The 25,045-nt window shown below is 39.3% G+C and overlaps 1 protein-coding gene across 2 annotated transcripts in view; it reads right to left on the bottom strand.

The window, feature by feature from the left end:
• Rab28 (RAB28, member RAS oncogene family) overlaps positions 1–20,289 on the bottom strand; it is a 96,714-nt gene extending 76,425 nt beyond the window's left edge. Inside the window, exons 1-3 of one of the 2 annotated variants that reach the window (XM_004624561.2) lie at positions 19,994–20,289; positions 15,237–15,333; positions 10,138–10,226 (exon numbers count right to left, since the gene is read on the bottom strand). In XM_004624561.2, coding sequence (XP_004624618.1) covers positions 10,138–10,226; positions 15,237–15,333; positions 19,994–20,068 — 261 coding nt within the window. In that variant the 5' untranslated portion in view covers positions 20,069–20,289. The remainder of the gene's footprint in view (positions 1–10,137; positions 10,227–15,236; positions 15,334–19,993) is intronic. The other variant, XM_004624560.2, reaches the window with a different exon arrangement.
• Between the last annotated feature and the right edge of the window lie 4,756 nt (positions 20,290–25,045).

Genomic DNA, 25,045 nt, shown 5'->3' with positions numbered 1-25,045 from the left:
AAAAAAGAATAAAGGTAAAATAAATCATTTTTCTTATTATTGATCTAAAATACTCTATAGCTGCTTGAAGTGACAACGGTAACACTGCATTAGCTAATTACTGCAAATGAGTAAATGCGATAAGGGCTGGGAGAGAGCTGAGTGGTATAAGCATGATTCCAGGTACCACACGCCACGCCGGCACCAGGCACCAGGCAGACATCAAGGCAGACACGAAAGCCGGGCGTGGGGCACACGCTCATGATCCCAGCACTGGGGAGACTGAGGCAGGAGGAGCACTGCAAGTCCGAGCTGCATAGTGAGACCCTGAACCAAATAAACGAATGAATGAGTGATTGAATAAATAAATGATATGAGCAACTACAGCATCATAAAGTACAAGAAAAGATGAACTGCCTATGTAACACTGGAAGATGAACTTAGATGAGGTACACAATGTATACTGTCAGAATATATGAGAAAACAAGACTCAACCATATTGACAATAGGAAACTAATTTCAAATATAAAAACACAGATATAGGGGTCGGAGAGATGGCTCAGTAGAATAAGTGCTTCCCTGGCAAGTTCAAGGGCCTGAGTTCAATCCCTGGTTCCTAAAAAAATAAAAAATAAAAAAAACAGATATACTAAAATTGCAAAGACATAAAAATGCCATGAAAACACTAAAGAAAGCTGGAACAGTCATACGAATTACACAAAAAAGACTTCACAATAATAAAATTATCCATATAAAGACTAGAATAATGACAAGAGGTCAGTTCTCCATAAATACATAACAATCCTCAGGGTATACGCACCCAACAGCAGAGCATCAAAATGTAAGACACTGGAATAGGTAAGTAACACTGCGAGGAACTCCAAATCCACAGGTTCACTACTGTAGTTACAGACTTCAACACTCTTCATTAGCAGACACATCAAGCAAAAAGAAAACTTATAAAAATCAGTGTTCAGTGGACTTGAACATCAGAAATTTAATTCATATTAATGGAATACATAAGACCTATATAGAGAGAAAGAGGGAGGGGGGAGGGGGGGAGAGAGAGAGAGGAAGGAAGAGAGAGCAGGACATTTTGGATAACTGTACTGCTGATTTCTGCTGGTCTATTGAAAAGAGCCGTTAATGCTTAATTTTTTTTCTTTTCAATTTCTCATAACTTTCCTTTTGTTGCTTTGTTCTGGTTTTTTAACCAATTTTACAGATTTGTATCTGTTAACCTAAACAACTAATTTGAAGATAACATCATTCACTACAACAACCATTGTTGAATTCCTATTACTTTGTTTAATGAAATTTTTTATCATTTCTAGTGCCTTTTCTCATTATTTTGTATTCTTTAAAAAATAAAAATAAAGTACAATATCCAACAATATTAGAATAAACACCCTTCTCAAACTCTCATGGACAATTTACCAAAATAGTATAAACCTTAAAATAACCTGAACAAATTTATCACAAAATACACAAAGCGCATGCTCAAACTATAATGATCAAATACCAAAATGGTAACTTGTAAAACTCAAAATATTTGGAAATTAAACAACATACATACTTCTCAATAATGTATGAATACAAGAAGTCATGAGAAAACTTTTTAATTCTGTGAGTACCAGAGATGGAACTCAATGCTTCTGCAGTGAACTATGTCTATAGTCCTTTTTTTTTTTTTTTTTTTGGCAGAACCAGGGATTGAACTCAGGTCCTTGGGCTTGCCAGGGAAGGGCTTATTCCACTGAGCCATCTCCCCAGCCCCTATAGTCCTTGTCTTAATTTTTATCTGGAGGCAGTGTTAGTTACTTCTGTCATGGCTAAGACAAAATATCTGACACCCAAAGTTAAAGGAAGAAAAGTTTATTGTTAGCTCATAGTTTGCAGAGGTTTCATGTGCATAATCAGCTGGCTCCAAGGCAGGGTGGCATTACAGAAGAAAAACAGCTCATGGTGGTAGCAAACAAGGGCCAAGCACAGCTCTTTCTGTCCCTTATATCTTACCCAGGCTACTTAGGGCAGGCAGCACTCACACCCATAATCCTACAGCCCTTGATCCTAGCACTGCACCATTAATTAATCCCAACATCACACATCTTAGATCCAGCCACCTCCGAAAAAGCCCCACCTATAGCTGAATGAGGCTTTGGGGGGGAGACATCTAAATACAAGCCATAGCAGGCAGGATTTCGCTAAGAATATTTTGAATAAGAGAAATATCAAAACTCTTGAAAGACAATGAAGGCACTGCTAAGAGGAAAATTTAGAATTGAATTTATGTTATAAAAGACAAAAAATCAGTGATCTTAAGATTTCCCTATAGGAAACCAGATGAACAATTTCAGCTTCAAGCATGTAGAAGATAATAAAAGGGGCCAGTGAGATAGCTCAGTGGTCTAAAGTGCCTGCTTAGGCAAGCTTAGGCAAGTGTGCAGGAACTGCTTCAATCCCCAGCACCACATGCAGTGACAGCCCTGCCCCCAGGATGGGCTGAGCTGGTTAGAGCAGGTACCCATCAAACTAAAAAGAAAAACAATTAAAATCAACAAAGAAAAGTTAGTCTTCATCACGATCATTTTTTTTAAAGAGAAAAGATATAAATTACCAATAGCAGACATGAGTGAAGAGTCTTTAGTGCTGCTATTGTAGATAGTAAAACCATAATATAAAAAGTTTATGGCCACAAATTTGATGAGAGAGGTGAACTGGAGCAACTGTTTGAAAGACATTCATGGGGCCAGGGACATAGTTCAGTAGAATAAGCACTTGCCTGGCAAGTGCAAGGCCCTGAGTTCAATCTCTGTACCACAAAAAAAAGTAAAACATTCATTACCAAACTACTAATATCTAGGTCTTTCACTCTCCTGCCTCACAACAAAGCAAGCCAAGCCTCCACACACACACCTCTTCAGAAGCTGCAAAACAAACACCTTTACATCTGAGTCTCTTGCTACATCGGTCAACCTAGAACTTTCCTGTCTCCATCCAGGAAACATCAGACTCCTCCCAGCCACGCCCTCAGAAATGGAGCACATCTCAATGTCAATCCACTTCTGAGAACAATCTTCTTGAGGACTGCTGGGTCTAATTATTTTGGCAGGGTGAACCCATCACTGTGTCTCATGTCCCAGATACCTACTATCATCACCCATTTATGTGCCATTTGTGTTTTTCCTTGTCTTCAGTCCCCTATGGCTCTGGGCTTCCTGCTCCCAAATTAGTCTCCAACTCCTCTACTTTTTTACATGACCTCTGAAAATCAGATTTCAAGTTTAACAAATCCATCTGCATTGTTAAATTCTTGAACAGAAATATCCTTCATTTTGTATGCCTTAAATGTACTTCAACTCCACTCCAGTTCCAAGAAGATGCTGATACTCCTTGTCTTTGTAAGCTTCAAGACTATTATATAAATATTATGTAAGTTTACTTCATATAAAACTTTATTTCCTATTTCATAGAACATATGATTAAGTCAGTAAATCAAAAAGATGGCATTTCAAAATTAATAGTAATAGCTTTAAAGTAGCAAACACTGTGGCAACACTTAACAATTTCAATAGTAAAATATGACAGAGTTACAACATTCAACATGTGCTAAGTCCAGTACACATAATATTTAACATCAAAAATGAAAAGTTCAGGGCTGGCCAGATAGCTTAGTGCTCTAAGCGCCCGCTTAGGCAAGCTCAGAGACCGGGTTTTGATCCATGGCACCACATGCTGCGCAGGCCACACCCTCAGGCGCACTGAGCTGGCCACCAAGACTGGGCGCAGTGGTGCACGCCTGTAATCCCAGCACTGGGAGGCTGAAAACAGGAGGATCACTACGAGTTCAAGCTGTGTAGTGAGACCCTGTACCAAATACGAGAGAGAGAGGGAGAGAGAGAGAGGACAGAAGGAAGGAAAAGTTCCTTCATTATCAAAATATGGCCATTTTTTTCTCTCTCAACTACAAGACAAATAATGTACCTTACTTTTTAGTTATATAAAGGAGTAATTAAATCATACAGTATTTACAATACAATAGCATAACAACAGAATAGTTACCTATATAAGTACGACCTATAAGAAACACTAATGCAAAAGAGGTCTATAAATGTAATCAGCCAGAAGTTGGCAAATACCCAACTAAAAAGTTCAGAGTAAAAAGTAGCAGAGGTAGGCAGGGAATCGTTTCAAGCCATGCTCTCACCTCCGCTGTCACACAGTCACCAAAGCATCTTGTTGGTAGTTAATGGGCAGGCTCATCAGTGGGGCACTGCACACAATAGCAGTTGTGTTCTACCTTGCAAATGACTACACTTCATTGAGTTTATGCTCAGTGGAGCAGTGTTTGCAAACCACTTAGATTCCAGGATGGAAAGAGCTACAAAAACGAAACATCCAGTCCTTCTCTGAGGTGCGTTGTTGGCCTCCGTCAGCCACAGGTTACAGGGCACTAAACACTACGTACTGTGTGTTTGCTCCTAACCACTAGGAAAAACAGCCTAGAACATCTTTCTGAAGACTCCTAGAAAATGTTAAGTTAATTTAAAATCTGGGAATTTAACTGGCACAAATTTCAATTCTTAGAACTAGTTCTTTCAAAAATATCTCACTAATTCTTTTTGGGTGTGATTTCTACTTGGTTTCAACCAAAAGTGTTCAACCGTCTACTGCTGAAGTTTAACTTTATCAGGTGAAACATGAAGCAGGCAAAATAATCAATTTTATACAGACCCAAGTTAAGGTCTGGCCTATAAGTAAGTTTCTTCCATTTGTAAAGCTGTTTTTTTTGTTTGTTTTGTTTGAAGGGGGGGTTGTGTGTGTGGTACCAGGGATTGAACTTGGGACCCTGCGCTTGCCAGGCAAGTACTTACACCTGCTGAGCTATCTCCCCAGCCCTCTTCCATTTAGAAGTGCTTCAAAAAAGTAATTTCTGACTTTAATAGCCCATACATGTATAAAATAATTCTCACATAAATAATACAGAAGTTAGAGACTCTAAAACAAATTCCTGCATATGGGGTGGGAATCAGGTACAGGAATCCAAAATTCTCAAGATATACTACACACATGTAACAGTTCCCCAAAATGAATGGTACTATTAGGCACCACAAACATGCTAATTAAAATATACGTAAGTTTTTTTTTTAATTTTAAATAATACGTTAATGCCCCCTGGGCCATGGATATAGCTCAGTGGCACCAGCACCTGCCTTGAGTACAAGGTCCTAAGTTCAATTCCTGGTACCAAAAAAAAAAAAATCCAAAAAACCTAAACTAATACCCCTCCAACTAGTTTATAAAAACATTATTTGCAAAAGATTTTTTATTTCTAACACATGGCCCAAATCCATAGTATTCCCCAAATATCTACAAGTCTAGAAGCAAATGAGTTCTCCTTTGAAGAACATACGAATATATGATTTATAATTATTATTAGAAATTTTAAAGGCATTGTCTTTGAAAAGCAATATTTTTCTCCATCGCTGTTATAATGAGAGCTTCGCTCACTATTATTACTGAGCATCACACAGTACTCTTTCGCTGTACTATAGCAAAACAGGCTACTGATAAACGTACTTTATGTGTTTTACACAGCAGTTAGTTTGGAATCTCACTGGAAGCAGAGAAGTTACTACGTCATCAATTTATGCCAATTCATTTCACCATCTCAGAATTCCCAGTTTTCTAGGATAATTTCATAAAAATATTCAGGAACTTCTCAAAAACTTATGCTACATTGTTGTTTGTGTGTACCAAAGTCACAGAATTAAAAAGTGTAAATACAATGTTTAATCAACAGGTGAAAATGCTGACATACTTCAACACAGAAGCCGTAGAGGACAAGTTCTACAAAGGAATGTTGACTTTCTCCCAAGAAATGAAGTATATTAAAAGAGAAGAGAGACTTTTTTTAATGTATTTGGTTGTTGCAGGGTCTCACTATACAGCTCTGACTCACAGTGATTCTCCTGTTTTCAGCCTCCCCAGCGCTGAGGTTACAGGCGTGCGCCACTACGTCCAGACTCTGGCCTGCTCAGCCCACCTGGGGGCAGGGCTGGCTGGCATGTGGTGCCGGGGATTGAACCGCGGTCCCTGCACTTGCCTGAGCTTGCCTAAGCAGGAACGTTAGTAGGCTGAGCCATCTCGCCAGCCCAGAAGAGAGACATTTTACTACACCCAGCTACTCTTAAAAAGCATGGAAATTCTTAAAATTTCTACAAATCTTCACAATAATGTCTGCTGATTGTAAGGAGCTATGTAATAACATAAAATATACAGTGAATATAACGTAAAATATAAGAATATTGCACAAGATTGTGAAGGAACAAAATGCTGCTGATAACACATTTCAGAATTGTTAATTTATAGATATCATGGAATAGGAAAAAAAATGCTCAAACAGGAGGGGAACAAGGAAGGGGGATGAGGAGAAGAAAGAAGGAAAAAGTAAAAACCAAATCTTTAAATTTAAAAAATGAGAAAGGGAAAACATGGAAACAAAGCTTTTGTAAATGGAGAGCAGAGGAAGGATTGAAGGAAAAACATGCAAATGGAAAAAAAAAAGAAAGAAAGAAAGAAAGAAAGAAAGAAAGAAAGAAAAAAGAAAAGAAAAGAAAAGAAAAGAAAAGAAAAGAAAGAAAGGAAACCAAGAATGGTTAATTTTACATCGTGTGACTTCCACATCAGTGCTTATTTTTATATGCTTCAAATAAATTTCAAGTAATCTAAATAAATTTAAAATTATTTTAAGCAAAACAGCATCACAGAATTCTATTCATGAACATAATGTTTATCATCATAATGTTATCTGCTCTTGATACTCATTCCTCTAAATTTTAAGTGAAGAAAAATGAGATTTAATTGAATTTCCTATTACTCTGAAATGTGTAAAGTATTCCTCTTTCACTAACTCTAGCTATACTAAGAAAAGCTATTCTATTTGACAACTACAGTCAAATATCACTAGAATTCAGACTACTGTTAATTTATATTTTTTGAAATCCTAGGCCAGGTACTGTGGCACACACCTATAATCCCCAGCACTCAAGAGGCTGAGTCAGGAGAATCACTATGAGTTTGAGACCAGCCGAGGCTACAAAGTGAGTTCTCAAAGGCCAGCCTCAAATGCATAACAAAGTCCTGCCTCAAAAAAATGACCAGAGAGAGAGAGAGAGAGAGAGAGAGAGAGAGAAGGAAAGGAAAAGAAAAGAAAAACAAAACGGAGAAAAGGTCCTATATCTGGCCTGAAGATAGATTTTTATCATGCAAAAGTGAAAACCGATTTGTAACTCACACTTTACCAACCACATAAGTAAAATAAGGATTATCATTTCCCACATGTCTCTGTCCAGTATCTTTAGCATAATGTACACTTTAATCAATTTTTAAAAATTAAAATAGCAAACAACCAGACACAAAAGTCTGAGATAAAGATTTTAAAAGTAAGTGTACAGAAAAATACACTCACGATCACAAATGTAAATGTTAAATATGAGCTGAAAGATTTTGCAGGAGACAAAAGAATGCAGAAGAAAAAAACAAAGGGAAAATTTTAAGAGTCAAATGTATACATGAGGGGCTGGTGAGATGGCTCAGTGGTCTAAAGCACCTACTTAGAACAAGCTTAGCAAAGCACAGGGACCACGGTTCAATCCCCCATCACCACGTGCCAGCCAGTGCTGCCCCCTGGTGGGCTGAGCTGCCCCCACACACACACACACATACAAATAAATAAAAAATTTTTTAAAAAAAGGGTGTCAACATCTTCTACGTTCTATTGATTCATTCTTTAAAAGAAACATACTTCCAAATACAAAGCTCTGCTCTTGATACTCAAACCCAACAAAAACCTAAATGAAGATTTTTAAGTACTGTTCTCATATGTCTCAGGATGATGTGAAAGATAAACATTAATTTTTTTATATAACACCAATTTAAAGCATAGGAACAAACAAAATTAAAGGCAGAGACTGGGCGTGGTGGTGCACGCCTGTAATCACAGCTCGCTGTAAACAGGCACATCACTACGAGTCCAATCTAGTATTGAGACCCTGAGCACCCTGAAGACCCTTCCTAAAATACAGAAATACAAAAATAAATAAATAAAGGCAACATCCATCAGGGTCACACACTTCACGCTCAGCTTACACCATGCACAGCATGCCACTTCATCATACTCGGGGCATTACGGTATTTCTAAATCTCAGTTATTAAATCAAAACCAATGTGGCAAAGCATCAAAATTGCAACTACTTCATTGAATATGCTCAGGGTGAAGTAATTAACTTTTCTAAGTATATTACTACCACCATATGTATGTTTCTATTGTGTTTTATCTAAAAACTTATAAACTATGTCTGTTGTAAGCTCATGCTGCGAAATAATTTTTATGTAATTATTCAAGTGATTTTCTTGCTATGTATAGTTTTTTTCTGAAAATACATATCATATTAGTTTATTTTATCTGCATAAATATAGTACTACTTAGTTATCTGCCATAAAATATAAATATGTCTAATATATTTTATTAGGGGGGACTGTGTTCTATTTTTGCATTTTTTTCTTTTTTTCTTTTAATAATACAAGAAAGTAGTAATAAAAATACAAAAAGTACTCATTACTTCCATGAAAAAATATTCCACAACAAAATACAGAATGACAATAGTTAACATGTAGTATATCACGATCTTAAAAGAATACCCAAAATGAGGGCTGGGGAGATGGCTCAGAGGTCTAAGCACCTGCCTGGCAAGCACAAAGACCTGGGTTCGATCCCTAGTACCACGTGCCATACTGGACCCAGAACCCTGGGCGTGCCATGTTGACCACCAAAACCGGGCATGGTGGCCCACGCCTGCAATCCCAGCACCGACAAGGCTGTGACATGAGGGTCACCATGAGTCCAGGCTGCATAGCGAGACTCTGTACCCCATAAATAAATAAAATTTTTAAAAAAACTTTAAAAAAGAATGTCCAAAATATTACTCGAGTACAAGACATAGATGAAAATAACTCCTACAAAGAAGAAAACAGGACAAAATTTTCCTTTCAGTGAACAAAAAGAAACTAGAAGAACAAATGAAGCAAATTAAGACTGGGCGTTGTGGCGTGCACCTGTAATCCCACTTCTTGGGAGGCTGTAAAGAGGCAGATCACTATGAGTCTGATCTAGTAGTGAGACCCTGAACACCCTGTAGACCCTTCCCTAAAATACAAATAAATAAATAAAGCAAATTAGTATATAAAATATCTCTGAAACATCAGATAATTTGGGCAATGACATATGTGAACTTTTCTCCCTGCTTCCAGTTATCTATGTTCTATTTCGCACCTTCACACACATATATTTTCACAGAGGAGACACCAGGTGACACTTAAGCTTGTGTATCTGTTTTACTTCACTCAACACTATGTTCTCAAGTTGCATCCATCTGCCAACAAATGGCTCAAGTTTATCTTTCTTCAGGGCAGAGTAATACTCCATCATGCACAAATACGACATTGTCTTTATCCATTAACCTGTTGATGGACATATACATTGTTTTCAAAATCTAGTTATTATAAATTGTACTGCTACAAGTACAGGCATGCATCCCTGCAATACGATGACCTTGAACTCTTTGGGGAAGATTCCTACGAGGGGGGATTGGTTTGGAATTTCATGGTCTTGCTCTGTAGCCCAGGCTGGCTGCCTGAGGCTCACAGGTGTTGGAATTACAGGCCTGTGCCTCCACGCCCAGCTACATTTGAAGAATTATAATTTCTTGCTAGACCAAGTTACAAACTGAAATCACAGACAACAGACACTATATTAAAATCAGTTAATATCAAAATATCATTTATTATTGTACTTACTCAACTGCTGACAGTAATACTTAGTAATGCAAGCGGCATGTGAACACTTTGAAAGTTTTCCAGTTCCCACCAGTTAGTGTCACCCACTCATACACCATTCTCAACATAATTTGGAGAAAATGAAACCAAAATACCAGTACAAACGTACAAATAGTCTCTCTACATATCAGATAAAAATAAGATTAGGAAGAGTGTGTGCGTGCGTGCGTGCGTGCGTGTGCGCGCGTGTGTGTGTGTACACCTGCATGTGTTTTCAAAAGGATTAATTCAATTCTACAATAATCAGAATTCATTCCATACCTGTGCTCCATAGATATATTTATCCAACATTTTTCCTCCTATTGTTTGCCCTCCTATATCCCAAACTTGAAGTGTAACATTAAAATTTCCTAAAATAGAAAAAAAGAACATAAATAAGAACATGCAAAAGTAACAACATAACAGCTGAGTACAACGTCACAAAACCCTACATCAAAATGGCAAACAACTCAATTTGCCTTTTATTCTACAAACTCTTATAATCAAATATTTGGAGTTATGAAAATAATGTCAGAGAAATCACAGTTGTGAAACAAGATTTCTCTACTTCCAAGAAACATTACTTATAATATTTTTCAAAACAAAAGAAAGTAAAATAAGCTTTAATTTAAAAACTTGAGCCTGTAGAAAAATAAAGGAGGAAGAAAAAAATGCAGGCAGAAAGTGGAAGAGAAAAAGGAGGGTAGGAAGGAATAAGGGAAGGAACACCAATTCTTAGAGGAGAAAACAATAAAGCACTTATAGAGTAAAAAATAGACTTCAAAAATAAAAACTGAAGCTTGATGTACTAACCCACCCAACCATACATAGGTATTCTACTGTCAGTTCTAAAGTCTGAGTTCTAAACCCTCACAGAATAATAACAGACTAAAAAGATTCACCCACAATTTCAAAACAAATGAATGAAGTGTTTTTAATTTCAATGTCAATTAGCATACGGAAAAGTAAACAATCGAAATTTACGTTTCAAATTTAACTTCTAAAACATACACAGTTGATAGTCTTGCTCTGCACTGGTATGGGCTGCAGAGGCCCAGGACATCTCTAAATATTTGATGCATTCACACCTGTTCAAAGCATATACACTGCAATGACTAGCTATTTCGAAGCCCTCATGAACACAAGCATACAAAAGCACCCTAAGACATCGGACGACACTCTTTAAAATTCACTGTGCATTTTATAAAACATCCGACTAAATCAAATATTTAAGATAAACCCTTTTATCAATGTAACTAATAACTAAGCTATAAAAGCTAAGTAACATGGCCAATGTACAACGGTAGACTTAAATTTCAAACTATTTCTCCTCACAAAACTATGCAGTTTTTTCCAAAGTCTCAATTGATGCCTTCTAAAAGATTTGCAAACCAGGAAAATTCAAAATAAAAACTGAAACTATGATCTCGCTGCAAAATCAGAAAGGATTATTAAGACAGGAATGTACAGCAGTGTAAGATGCTAACGCAGACAATGTTAATCACAGTACTTAACCACACGCCTGAAAAGAAAGTATGGCGCTGAATTCACAGGCCAAGCTTCACCCCCACGTGTGTGTGGGGGGGGGGTCCTGCATCACAGCCTTTCCACTATTCAGAGCTAAGTCTCTCCCCTGTCACAGTGCGGAGGGTCTCAGAGAGCAGCTCCCCTCTGCGCGCACAAGGGCTTCTCAACTGCACCAGCCACGTCGCACGCTGCACCTCCCACGTGCGTGGAGCAGCCCCCCCGATGCTCTTGGAGCCTGGGGATCTGAGGCAGCAAAGGTCCCCGACTAAGTCTGTCCAACAACTTCTATAAACTCCACTTCTTAAAAATCTAAATTTGTGAGATTTAAAGCTAAAATTACACTCCTACAATACCATCTGAAACTAAGCAGGTGAGGGAGCTTGCTGTCACCAAAGGTACATTAAAATAGTTTCAGATAGCCCTAGATAAATATTTGGAAAACTCTTAATAGTTATTCATTTCCATTACAAGACAGGGCTTAACAATAGTAATTTTAATACAGTAAGATTTTAGGCAATACCTAGTAATTACTATCATTTAACCTCATTTCTTCAAGGTTAGTATCATCGCTATTGCTTACCCTCCTGCCAAGATAGCACGAAGTTTTTTTCTTTTCCTTCTTATATGCTGAGCTTCAAATCCCATCTAAACTAAGTATTGTGAACACTTCTTAATACACTGCCGAGTTCTGACTACAATCCTTCCAAAACCCTGACTCAGCTACTCAGTGTTTATTCACTGCTGAGAGTACACATTTAAATACATACATTTCCAAAGAAAAACTGTTTGCTTGGTTTTGCTTTGCAAAATATAAGTTCCAGGTATAAATTCCCTCTGATGAATGTGATGGTTATGCATACCTAACATGTACCAGTAAATTCAATTAGTTAAAACAGATATAAATTTTAGTGACTCAGAAATAAAGATAGCCAGCCCTCCCCCAAAAAAAAATCCTTCAAAAATAAAAATGGCTAGGCATTAATGATAATCCAGTAGAATTGTCATTAATGTATGTTTTCTGTCATACTAGTAAAAAGTTCACTATTACAGCACCAACAAATGATATAGTTACTCCATATACCTAGAAATATATTTCCAACTTCTACATTTGATTTTAAGCTTATTAACACATAAAACTAAAAAAAATTCTCTATCTGAAGAACAAAATCAAACAAGATGATTCAAATCATTTTGTATTTTGCAGGAATAAACATATGAAGTCTCCTATTACAAGTTTTCAAAATGACTTAACTATAAAGCTGTATGAGTAATCAAATATAATTTCTAAAAAAAAACAATCCATCTAATACAAATTTACAAGAAATAAAAACATTAAGGAAATTGTCAGTAATCTAATCTCAAATGTAAAATGCTACCAAATCCCTGCTCCTCTGAAAGAAATGACAAGTTACTAAAACAAAAATAAATGAGGTGACAAAATACAAGTAAGTTGTTTTTAGTGTGAATCAAAGGCACTGAGAGGGTCCAAGGGTGACCCTGTGAAAGCACACTTGGTGCCTTGGTTAACCCTACCTAAAGTGCCACAGAGTCAAAATGGAACTAAAAACACAAGACTGCCCACTTCTTGTACTAAACCTTAGAAATCCTTCTCACAGTAGAAGGCTGTTTACTGGACTGTACCCACAAGCTTCCTGAAAGTATTTTGACTAAGGCTCCTAGGAAGCTCTATCAGCAGAAGCTCTGACTAACAGATACACTGCTTTCAGCAGAAAGTCTGCACAGTGGCTGCAGCCAGACTATACAGCATACCGGGTCAGCAAATACACTAAAACGGATGAGCCTCTGTGAAGTAACGGCCTCGAAGGCCTGCGCGGAGAGAATGCGAATGGGTGGACGGGGCTCGGCCCCTCTCACCACGTGACTGGCGCAAGGTTGACTCATCTAGTAATAAGCACTAGATTCGCATGTTGCACCGCTTTACTTTAAATTCAAAAATGCTGCCATGTGTTCTGCATAGCAAATAATATACTCCTCACTACACTGACGCTTATAAAAAGGACTAGGAACCCTGTGATTTATTGTTCTCATTGCAATAATGTCCACTGGAGAAAGAACACCAAGATGAACTAAACAAACCTTTCACACTGACATTTCTACCTGAATTTTGGGTTTATTTCACCCTATCTCCTGTAGAAAACCAACTATCTTTCAAAACGAGAAATTTTTTTTGAAATGTCTTATCAAAATAAAAACATCAAGAAAACTAAAATATATAGTCATTAAAAGAATACAAATCCTAATATTTTGTAACCTAAAAACTTTCTAAGTCTAAAATAGTATACTATAAATTTGGATTCTGAGAACATGAAAATGTTTTACAAAGTAATCAAAATTTTAAAATTGATAGTACTGTGCAACAGATCAGCAATCATGACATATAGAAAAAACTCAAAATCACCCTTTTATAATATTTCAGCTAAGCCCTTCAACTAAAAGAATCAGAAAAATTAAACAAAATGAGAAAAAAATTGGTGATTTGGTAAATATTAAAATAGCTGCCAACTAAATGCTAGATTGTAATTCTCCATATATCACTAGCATTTCTGAAAAATATGCCGAAAAGTTTTCAACATTTATATTTTATAACTTGTGTGTGGATTCTACAATGGATTGCCACAATTATGCAGAATTTAGCACTAATCTATCAATAATAATACAAATAAAGTATTATTTTCAGTATTGAATGTATCAAAAGAAAACACAATTGAAATAAAATACACCTGTATTTCTCATTAAACCCTGCTGAACAATAACCTTAGTCATAGAAAAATCAAAATAATCAAAACTCTTTTTCCTCATGCTGTATCTCCCAATATATTCATCTTTGGTAACAAATACAAACCATCACAAAATACAACAGTGTACTACTCAGGTATGAAGAGCACCTCTGAGTACCAGGAGCTTTCCTTGGTGTTCATATAGCTTCATGAGACGGTGTCTGAGATGCTAACTTATTCAGTAACACTGGAATTTATTAAGCCCCAGCCCACTCCATGAATTCCAATATATGAATCTGCCATTACACTTGGAGCAATTTTACTCAGATATGTGTCTTCACAATGACGGTAGATGTTTAGAAAGTCAATCAAGATAAACTGCTGTTAACAAACACTTTTAAACATATAATTTAACCACTGAAATTTAATAGACGGGGCATTTTAAAGCCCCAATTGTTCAGAAACTAACTTAAAACATAAACCACTCGTTTTGTGTTATTATTTCCCTGTATTTCCCACAAAATGTGCGGCAACTGGCATCTAAATAGTTTCTTTGCATGGTGAAATGAAACATCTTGAATGCTCAAACTGTATTTTTATGAGTGCCGAGGGACCCTAAATTTTAGTGGTCTATTAAATGCCAGCAATTTCATGCTGCCTTGCATAAAACAGCATTCACATATTAGAGCACAGAAGTTCCACAGCTACATTATACTTCTGTTCCAACTTGCAAACAAAAAGCTGAAGCAGAAGCTAATCAAAATAATATTTAAAAAATAATCCTTCCCAATCTTTTCACATTTAGTTAGTATCTGTTAACAAATGCATAGCATTTAACTTTTTAAGGACTTTCAAAACTATATAAGCAACTATTGTTTATCCTCAAAAAATGTATAGTGGCCTGAAATAGCGAGGGGCTGCTGGTGGTTTTCTCACATCCATGCGCAATGTGCGCTTGTGGTAGACGGCAGTGAAGGGAACCTCATGAAGAAAATGACCAATTACATGTTATTTTTGTGTACAGCAGACTCAGGGTTTACTTTACACATTTCTGCCTTATACCTCTCATTGTAAGACTTACACAATCGTCTAGGTTAAGACTTTTTAATCTCTTACCTGGCAATGTTATCCTTCTCAAAAAGAAGTCCAGTCCTATAGTTTGTTTGTACTGTTTCCCAAAAGTTTCTTGAGCAAAACAAGTGGCTAAGGAGGTCTAAAAAAAATTGACATACAGAATATCAAAATTAATTTGTTTAAAAAATATAAACATCACTACTAAATCTTATTATGTAATCTTAATATTTGTACTCCAAATAATCCAACAAGCAACTGTAAGCAGCTCAAGTCATTCATGAGGGAGGAGGGGAGGAGGGACCTAACACCAGCAGGCAGCCTTCACTCCCAAGCAGCCCGCTAGGAGGACAACAAACCAGTCAGTTAGGTCTCCCTCAACTCCGGTTGTCAAGCTCCTGCTCCTTGATGGAAATCAGATTCGGGAATTACCAACAGAAAATGATTAATTCCTGCATCTCACATATAAATTCGGTATAATTTCCAGAAAACTCTAATTTTTCTTTTAGATTAAATATTCTGAGGGTAGCTGCTGCCCTCAGCTAATAAGAAGAAGTACTAATTACAGAGGGAAAAACTGGTTTTGGAATTATTTTTTCTCTGTATAATAAAAACATTCTAATTTCAATTTTTTCTTATTTTAAAGAGATTAACAAAATAACCAGAATGACTTCTATAATATGTATCTCTTCAATAACAGGTAACATTTTTTAAATTAATGTAAGTAAAATAAATATTTCCCATCCAAGGATTGTAATGCTAAAAGGGCACATTGCAAACAGAACATTTGTTACTTTTTAAAATAAAAACTCAAAAGTTTGATTCAAAGCCTCTACAGCTTTCTTGTAGTGTACCAATTTTTATCAAAGCAAAAGAATAATCATTTTAATAAAACAAAAAAATGAAGTAACTCAATAACTCAGACATCTGAAATATTTTAAGTACACTATTCTTATTTTTAAATCTTGTGAGAGGAGAGACAGTTTCACTGGGCCTTTATGCTCCAAGACAGACTGCCAAAGACAGACCGCCAAAGTTAAGAGAAACTCTTTATTTTAAAAATTAAAATGAGATGTCAACTCTTAAAATAATGAAAACTAAAACACAATTTCGAAGCTAGCTTATTAGGATTATGATGTAAGCACAACAGTACAAAAGGAAACTGCCAAATTTCAATTCCTTTTATCAAGATAACCTAAACACATAAGGATATTTTTCACACAAATGTCAAATTTGCACCAACTCCAAATTATTTCCTATTAAAATATTCAGAACACATAACATTTCTGATACATAATCAAGTATTTATTGAAAATTATACTTATAATATGAAAGATGTTCACATGAAAGATGCTTCTCTAAACGTTTAGAAATAAACTCATAAATCTGTTACATTATTCAAATCTGTATCAATTATGAAACTGAGAGATGAAAATAAAAGAATTTACCATTTCTTTTCAAAGACCTTTTGGATTTCATTTAGTTTCAGGGATGCCACTGAATTTGTCTAATTTAGAGCACAAAATCATGTATGCAGAATCTCAGGGAAAAATAACTAAAAACACTTCTACTAAATATAACAAATATTTAATACATAAATGGTTGAAATATTTAAAAGTTAAAGAAAAACTCACGGTACACATAACACCACTATCATGTTATTTAAGATTTTTTTTTTACTTTAGAATTCAAGATTGAATTTTTCTATAAATTACAATTCAGAAAAATTCTGAATAAAGTTCTTTCCTTGGAAACAGGACGATGAGATTTCCAAAGCCCTTCCCTCAAATGTCTGAGGCAAATATAAAGCCTCAAAATCATTGGATTTTTAATGGGAATGGAGTATAAATTCAAAACTAAAGGTACAGGGAACACACAGAGTATTAAAATAAGTTTTTATATTGTCTCCTGACATCCTGCTACAAAAATTATACAAAGAATCAACTGACTCCAGAGCTGGCACTTCCTTTCCAACTAGCCTGCATGCCATCTTTCACACTGATTTCACACAAGTCACTGTAAAATACTCTCCTAAAATAATTATAAAGTGAACAAACAGCTATCACATCAAAAAGTTTTACCTGATTTTACATACAAAGATTGGGAAATTTTCTAACTTTTTATCCAACTACATTTATAAGTACTAATATGATGACAAAAAAAGAATGTTTTGCCTCAAAAATTCTTAAGAAGATGTACATTAAAATTAAGAGTTACGAATCAGAGCAGGAAGGCGCACAGCACGTGTCACCCGAGGGCGGAGCTAGTGGTCAGCGGACACCTCCCCTGTCGCTTCTGCCTGGCAGTGTATACAGAAGTGCTCAAAGTCAAAACCAACTGGGCAGCTAATGCTAACAAAATAGTGATGAGTTAGGTCAAGACACAAACATGGATGACGGAGAAGCTGTTCGCAAAAGGTCAGGAAAAGAAACGGAGTAGGAGTGCTGGTAGCTGCTGATCATTTGAAGGCTAAATAGAAGATGGAGAAAGAAACGCCTGATAGACTAATGTGGGTGTAGGTGAGGTCAGAAAGTCAGGTTTCAGATGTTCACTTCAGAAAATTTCGGGCATGAGGCTGGGCGTGGTGGCACGCGCCTGTAATCCCAGCTCTTGGCAGGCTGTACGCAGGCGGATCACTACAAGTCCAATCTAGTAGTGAGACTCTGAACACCCTGTAGACCCTTCCCTGGAACACAGAAAATTTCTGACAGAAAAAGCTGTTTCAGTTTGAGGAGATTATCCAAGAAGATAAACAGTAGAAGTACCACCAAAACACCACTGTTACTCTTCTGATGCAGAATGATGGTCCTGATTCAGTAACACAGAAATACAATCCAGTGCTAGCCAGAGCTTTAAGCAGAGATGAAAACTCACAATTATTCACAGTAAACAAGCAACAGAGGGAAATCAAGGATGATAGTCTCAATTTTTAAAAAACTAGAAACAAAACTAAGAAATTTTAACTCAGGTGTAGAGTGCATAATTACTAGAAAGAAAATGAACAAAAGTATAAAGAAATAGAAGCACATACAGGGCAACAGGTAATTTTAAGAGTCTTTTCTACAACTGTACTACTACTATAGATTGTCAGAATTTAAAATGAGAAAGAAGCTCAGTCATTAATGAAACCAAAGAATTTTGCAAAATGAAAAAACGTAGGTGCACGACAGAAGAGTTAAATAAACTGGACATTAGGGCTCTGGCCTGTAATCTCAACACTGCCAGGCAGACGCACTGGGACTGCAAGTTCAAAGGCACTCTTGGTTACTCTGGGAGATCCTATCTCAAAATAATCATAATAAAAGTTAAATTTAAATTTAAAAAACTAAATGAGCTCCGGGTGCTGCTGCACAGTGGCAATCCCAGCAGTTGGGAGGCTGAGGCAGGAGGACTGCTGTGTGTTCAAGGCCAGCCTGGGGTACACAGTGAAAACCTGTCTCAAAATGACAAAAAGAAAAAAAAAAACCCTAAATGAGAAAATGATAGAAATCTAACTTAAAATATTTGCATAGTAAAGGCATTAAACAGCTCGTTTATTTAGAACAATATACTTACTCAAAAACAAAAGTTTTTAAGTGTAAAAACACCTCCTAGAATACTTTATGAATTGGCCCCACCTTCTTTCCTTATCCCAAAATAGTTAAAGGGTCATCACAGCACATTAAATTGTCGACAGGACATCCAACTTTTGCACCAGAGTGCCATCTTTTCCATGAGCGCTAGAACCTCGCGCTTCAGAGCCAGCAGCAGCAGCAGCGTGGTGCAGTGCGGGCTGCCGGAGGACGCAGAGCAGCGACCCAACTACCGGAGCAACACGGAAATGCGAAGCGGAAAACGGGCCACTTGCAGCGGCAGGAGGGAGACGACAGGCAGCTCCCGGCGTGCGCTGGCGCTGGCGCCCCGGGCAGAAGCGACAGGTGCGCTGGCACCCTGGACAGAGGCCCCGCACCGCGCTGGGTCGCGGGTCACAGGCCCTCAACATCCTAGGTCCCTTCTTCCTAAAGCAAGTACAGGGCAGTTTATCCCATTTCACAACCCTGCGCTCCTAGCCTAGGAATTCGGGGGATCGCTCCCGCGCTCTCCTTCGCTGACAGCATGGCCGCCCGGCTAGATTCGAAGGGCGGGCTGCCGCTACCAAGCTGGCACCTCGACCCTCGGCATCCTGCCCACCAGAGGGGCGCCATACCCCTCTGCTGAGCGCATGCTCATACTGACTGGTGCGGTGCTGGGAACGGAGGGGCCCGGCTGGCGTTTATTGAGTGTACACCGAACCCTAGCAGCTGTGTGTGCATGTTCACGTATGTTCACGGTTCACCCTGTGCAGGGATCCCTATCGCTGGGCATCTGACGGAGGAATCGCAGGCAGGCTGGCAACGTGCCCTGAGGGACCCGAGCAGCGAGCGCGGGTCCCTAATAAGCACCAGGGAGTCGCCTCCTGGGCGCAGCTCCCGGGAGCTCCAGGCGCAGAGCCGGCATCAGGCCCGGAAAGGGCGGGGGCGCAGGTGAGCCGGGCTGCGCGCAGGAGGGAGGAGGCTGGCGGAGCTCTGCAAGTCCTTCCCCGGAGAGGCGGGAAAGCCTCCCCGGGAGGCGACGCTGGCCGGAGTCTTGAAGCGGACGGCGATGCCGGCGGGCGGAACCGACGGCGTCGTTTTCTTAGCGGGCGCGGGGCAGCTCGCGTCCGCCTCCGCCGCGCGCCCACTTCCGTCCGCCCCCCGGCCACCCACGGCGGCCCGGGCCTAAAGCAGCCGGCTCGGGGCACTCGGGCGACGCCGGGCGGCGGGCCGCGCCAGCTGAAGACTGACCTTCCCGGAGGTGCCGTCCCCCAGCACGACGATTTTCAGTTGCCGGTCCCGGCTCTCCTCCTCAGAGTCCGACATGGTGTCCCGAGAATCTGGCCCGCCCCCCTAGGTGAAGGGAGGACGCGAAGAATAGGCCTCCGGGGGCGGGGGAGAGGAGGAAGTCGGGCAGTTTGGGTCTGATTCCCCCGCCCCGGTATCGCCGCAGTCGTAGGGGTATCCGGGGAGAATCACTCTCCTAGCGCCATCTTGACCGCCTCCCCTCCCCTCCCCCACCCGGCTGGCAGTCCCGCCCCTGAGATGACTTAGGGCTGGAGACCACGCCCCTTCGCCACTTGTGCTGACCGCGAGACTCCAGGACGGGCCAGACCAATGGGTTGCAGCGGGGGTGTCCAAGCTGAAGACTAAACGCTGCGCTACCCTCGAAGCCCGGCGAGTGGAAGAGATAAATTAATGTGTCTTTCACGTCAAGTGAGCAAAATTTGACATAAAAGTTTTACAGCGCTGTACCAAATCCCTTCCTTCTTCGCCCCTCCTGGGAGCAAGTCAATGGTTTAGCCTAATGGTAGGCGGGGCCCAGGGGCGGTGACGCCTGGTTGCCATGGAAGTCATACGTCTGCGCCCAGGCGGGGGTCGGGGCCGCTCTGTGGACTCGGGGGACCCAGGCAACCTAGAGGGTCGCGCAAGGAGGGGAGCCAGAGCGAGGTGGCCTCGGGGGTTGCCTAACAGAGAGCGGCCGGGGCGGATGAGGCACAGTTGATGAGGCCGCTTTGGACTACGAGAAGCTGCAGTCGCTGCGAGGAAGCGTGAGGGAGCCCGGGCTTCTGCTTGCTTGGGCCTCTCAGGCGCTAGATTTCCTCCTCAGGACGCGCGGAGTCCGAGGTCATTCTTCAGGCCGGACCGAGAGGCCAGCTCCCGGCACACAGGCTCCAGCCCAAGCAGCGTTCTACAAGTGAGGTCCGGTGACCCCTGGGGTTTCTAGAGGAGTCAGACTGTCTTTCATAGCAATATACACTCCTCGCTTGCCCTTTTCTCCTTCCCTCACACAGAATTACAGTTTGGGGGAGGATTCCTGTAGCCTATGATGTCATCACTTGGACAGCTAAGAGCTTTTGGTTGGTACTGTTTTTAAATATTATTCATATTTTCAATACAAGTATAAAGCACTTAACCATAAGCTCTTTGAAGTTCTGTGTAATTAAGACAGAGAGCGTCCTTGCAAAATACTTGAAAACTGCCCTGGATTATATGTAGCGACATAACCTAAAATTATAATACAGTGAGATAAATTGTACAATAATAATTTTACATGGCTTACCACCTTCACTCTTCTTAGAAATGCTTTAGAAAAGGTAGAATCATTCCCCTTTTACACCTGATGAGGCCTGAATGGCAGAAAGCTCAGAGACCAACTTTTAGAGAGCATATAGGAGTTCCAATGGGGAAAACAATAGAGTATAAAGAAGTATCCAATAGTGGAGGAAGAACTGGAGTCCTCATCACAGAGCCACGCTTACTATGTGACCTGAAACCACACTTTCCTTAGCTATAATATGGACTGTCTCCTTCCTGCCCGTGGTTGAGAATGAAATGGAGCAATGGACGTGAACTGTTGTTGAAGTAGCCTGGCCAGCATGATGCCTGGGATGTGGTAGTAGCCTGCATCGTTACCACCTTCCTCCTCAGGGTCTGTATTGAGGGCTTTAAAAGCCGGGTTGCCTTAGATGAGTTTCTTATGCACAGTCTACATTTCTTCTGTTGGTAGGGCTGGCCCGCCATCACAGCTACCTGGTTAGTATCCCTTCTCACTTCTTTGCCTTCCCCCGGAACACCACCATCAAGAAGCCTTTCTAGATCCCTAGAGGAGTTGCTCATGAGAATAAAAGGGGCTGTGTTAAAGGGCTTTGTAAAGTCTCTTGTAATTATGACTTTGAGCAGTGTGCCCCTACTGAGAACAGACCTAATTCTTTTATGAAAAGAAAGAAAATTAATATGCCAGAAACTTGCTTTTCCACTCCTCCTTGATGGAAAAAGCTAGGTGACCCATCTGACCAATGGGAAGATGATAGTGTCCTTGTGTAACATTTGAAAAAGATGTGTGTTCCAACTAAAAAGCAAATAAAAGAAAGGAAAGGAGAGAACTCTCTCCTTTGCTGTCATTATTGGGAAAGAACATGATGATCAGAACTACTAGCCCTTTCACACTATCTCCTAAGCACCTTGTTATGAGAAATCATACTTTTAAGTCACTTAAGAAATGAATCTTTTATTTTTAAGCAGAATCATCCTACCTGGATTAACGACTCTGGCTGAAAACTAGAATTACCAACATAGCAGGATCGATTTTCATGTATGGTTTTCCGTGAAGGAAAATCCAGAACAAAACCTTTTGTGATCATCTGTTCCTGAGATGATACCTTTGATGGAGAGACATATTTGCATATGGCTGCATGCCTAGGACAGAGTTACTATTTAAAAATCTCAGTTGCTTTTTTTTTTTTTTTTTTTCAATACCAGGAATTGAACTCATGACCCTGCACTTGCCAGTCAGGCACTTATTGTACTGAGCTATCTCCCCAGACCCAGTTGCATTATTTTGGTGATATTTTATACATCTATGGCAACTTTTGGGGTTTAAAGAGAATTTGAGAATTTGAAAATTTAGAGCCATATTTGTAAATTTAAAGCAGAATGACCCTTATGTGAAGGAACAAGTTAGTCTTAAAAGCTTCCAATACAATACTCTGGCATTCTGAATAAAAATAGAACTGATTACACACACACACACACACACACACACACACATATACACACACACACTGTCTGGATTCTCAGAACAATGCCCACAATCGGGCCACAAACTGGAAAAATGTCTTTCAGTGTTCTTAAGACTAATAAACAAAAATTTAGAGATTTCTAAACACTTCAAGAAATAGGTGTTCTTGGGGCCGGGGAGATGGCTCAGTGGAATAAGAACTTTCCTGGCAGGCGCAAGGGCCAGAGTTCAATCCCTGGTTCAGCAAAAAAAAAGAAATAGGTGTTCTTAACAAACCTAATTTGAAAATAGTGTTGCTGGAAACTACACTCACAAAGTTTGCTCCTTCATGGAGCAGCCTGGATTGTGAATGGAGAAGGCTTAGTTGTCAAAATACTTTATAAACATAGTTTCTTGATATCAATTCCTGCTAATGTTGTTACTCATGTCGTCTCATGTGAAACAAAAACTCCCCATTCTAAATGATGATCACAGTGACTGGGTAATACTTAATGCTTGGTTCAGCAGATGTGCAGTGAATGGCTATCATGTAGCAGGCCTTCTTGTTTGTGATTTCTAAGAACTGAGCACACGGGCCAGGGAGATGGCTCAGCAGAATAAGCACTTCCTTGGCAAGTGCAAGGGCCTGAGTTCAGTCACTAGTTCCGAAAAAAAAAAAAACAAAAATCTGTTCTAAGAAGTGAACACACAGAAATGAACAGAACATGTGTGAGCTGTGTTCCATTGACTTTATAATCTAGGATAGGAATGTATCAGCCTGAAGAGAGGTGACACAGGGGCTGGGGAGATGGCTCAGTGGAATGAGTGCTTCCCTGGCAAGTGCAAGGACCTGAGTTCAATCCCCAGTTCCACCAAAAAAAAAGCAAGAGGTGACATAGAGATTTCAGCTCCAAATCATCAGAGACCATAAGTGTTTTTTTTTATTAATTTTATTGAGAAACAAATAGCAATAAGACAGTTTCAAAACAGACTAGGACATTTCCAAAAAATTGATACGTTGCATATTGTCTTCCTAGTAGTTATGCATAGTACAAGATGCAGATATGATATCTTGTCTAAACACTATTAGTACAAATCTTTCTTCTCATTGAATTAAGAGAAAGTAGCTGTATATCTATCCTATTTTGTATATACAGATACAAAATGGTCCTTCATCTTGTTATATAGGTCTTGCTTTATCTTGGTCTTGGCCATCCAGCAGAAAAGTATAAAAATGAGATATAAAAAGTAAAGCCAAGACCGACCGGGGAGGTGGCTCAGTGGAATAAGCGCTTCCCTGGCAAGTGCAAGGGCCTGAGTTCAATCCCTGGTTCCACCAAAAAAAAAAAAAAAAATGTAAAGCCATATTAATATGCTGAGCTGTAAAAGGCTCAAGTCAACAACTTCTGACATTGGCACTCATTCAGATAACCCACTACTTTATGGACTACTGGACTATATTGGATTATTTTGCTGAATTCACACACCTACAATATTTGAATGGCAATGGAATACCCATCTCTGACAAAACTGAACCATAAATGTTGTTATCTGGAGAAAGCACTTTTCAGAAGTCATTCAGTGAAAAATTTTGAGACAACAAGATTACCTGGATATCCTGATGGACTCTCAGTGCAATCACATGTATCCTTATGCACAAGAAGTGAAAGAAGATTTAACTCAGACAGGCAGAGAAAACAGCTATTCTACTTACAGTGTAGCAGCAAATGGCCCCCCAGCCAGGATTCTTCACTTTGTTAGTTGCCTAGGTAATAGTTCCTGTTCTAGTTCCAGTTGCTTCTGTCTCTGCCCACTGTGATGCACATTGTATAAATCAACCCCCAGTTGACAAAGCATTCTGCCTCTTTACTTACTGCTTGCTTATCCCATATAAGCCCCAGACCACCAGACATCAGGGCCTGATATTCTGGAATGATTCCCATCAGTGCCTGTGGATGTAAGTAAATCTGCTTCTAAATCCTGGGTGCCATTTTGGTATTTCTGCTTGCTGTTGCAACAGAGACTGGCCACAGGAGTGGTAGAGGCCAGTCGAAGCCAAAAGGGACAAAACACCCGATTCTTCACTGCAGCCTGCAGATGGAGGACAACCTTGCCCACACCTGAATTCGGTTCAGTGACACTGATTTAAGATCCTGCAGATCTGTGAGAAAAATAGATTTGTTATTTTCAGATGCCTAGTCTTTAGCAATTCAATTTAATGGCCCCACAAAGTTAATGCAAAGAGATATAGAGATATTTAATCAATAAAAACTTCAGATTAAAATAATTAAAAATAAAATAAT

Source organism: Octodon degus, unplaced genomic scaffold, assembly GCF_000260255.1.
Source record: "Octodon degus isolate 3935 unplaced genomic scaffold, OctDeg1.0 scaffold00006, whole genome shotgun sequence".
Lineage (NCBI taxonomy): Eukaryota > Metazoa > Chordata > Mammalia > Rodentia > Octodontidae > Octodon > Octodon degus.
The sequence above is the reverse complement of the archived record's forward strand: the minus strand, read 5'-3'. Positions and strand labels throughout refer to the sequence as shown.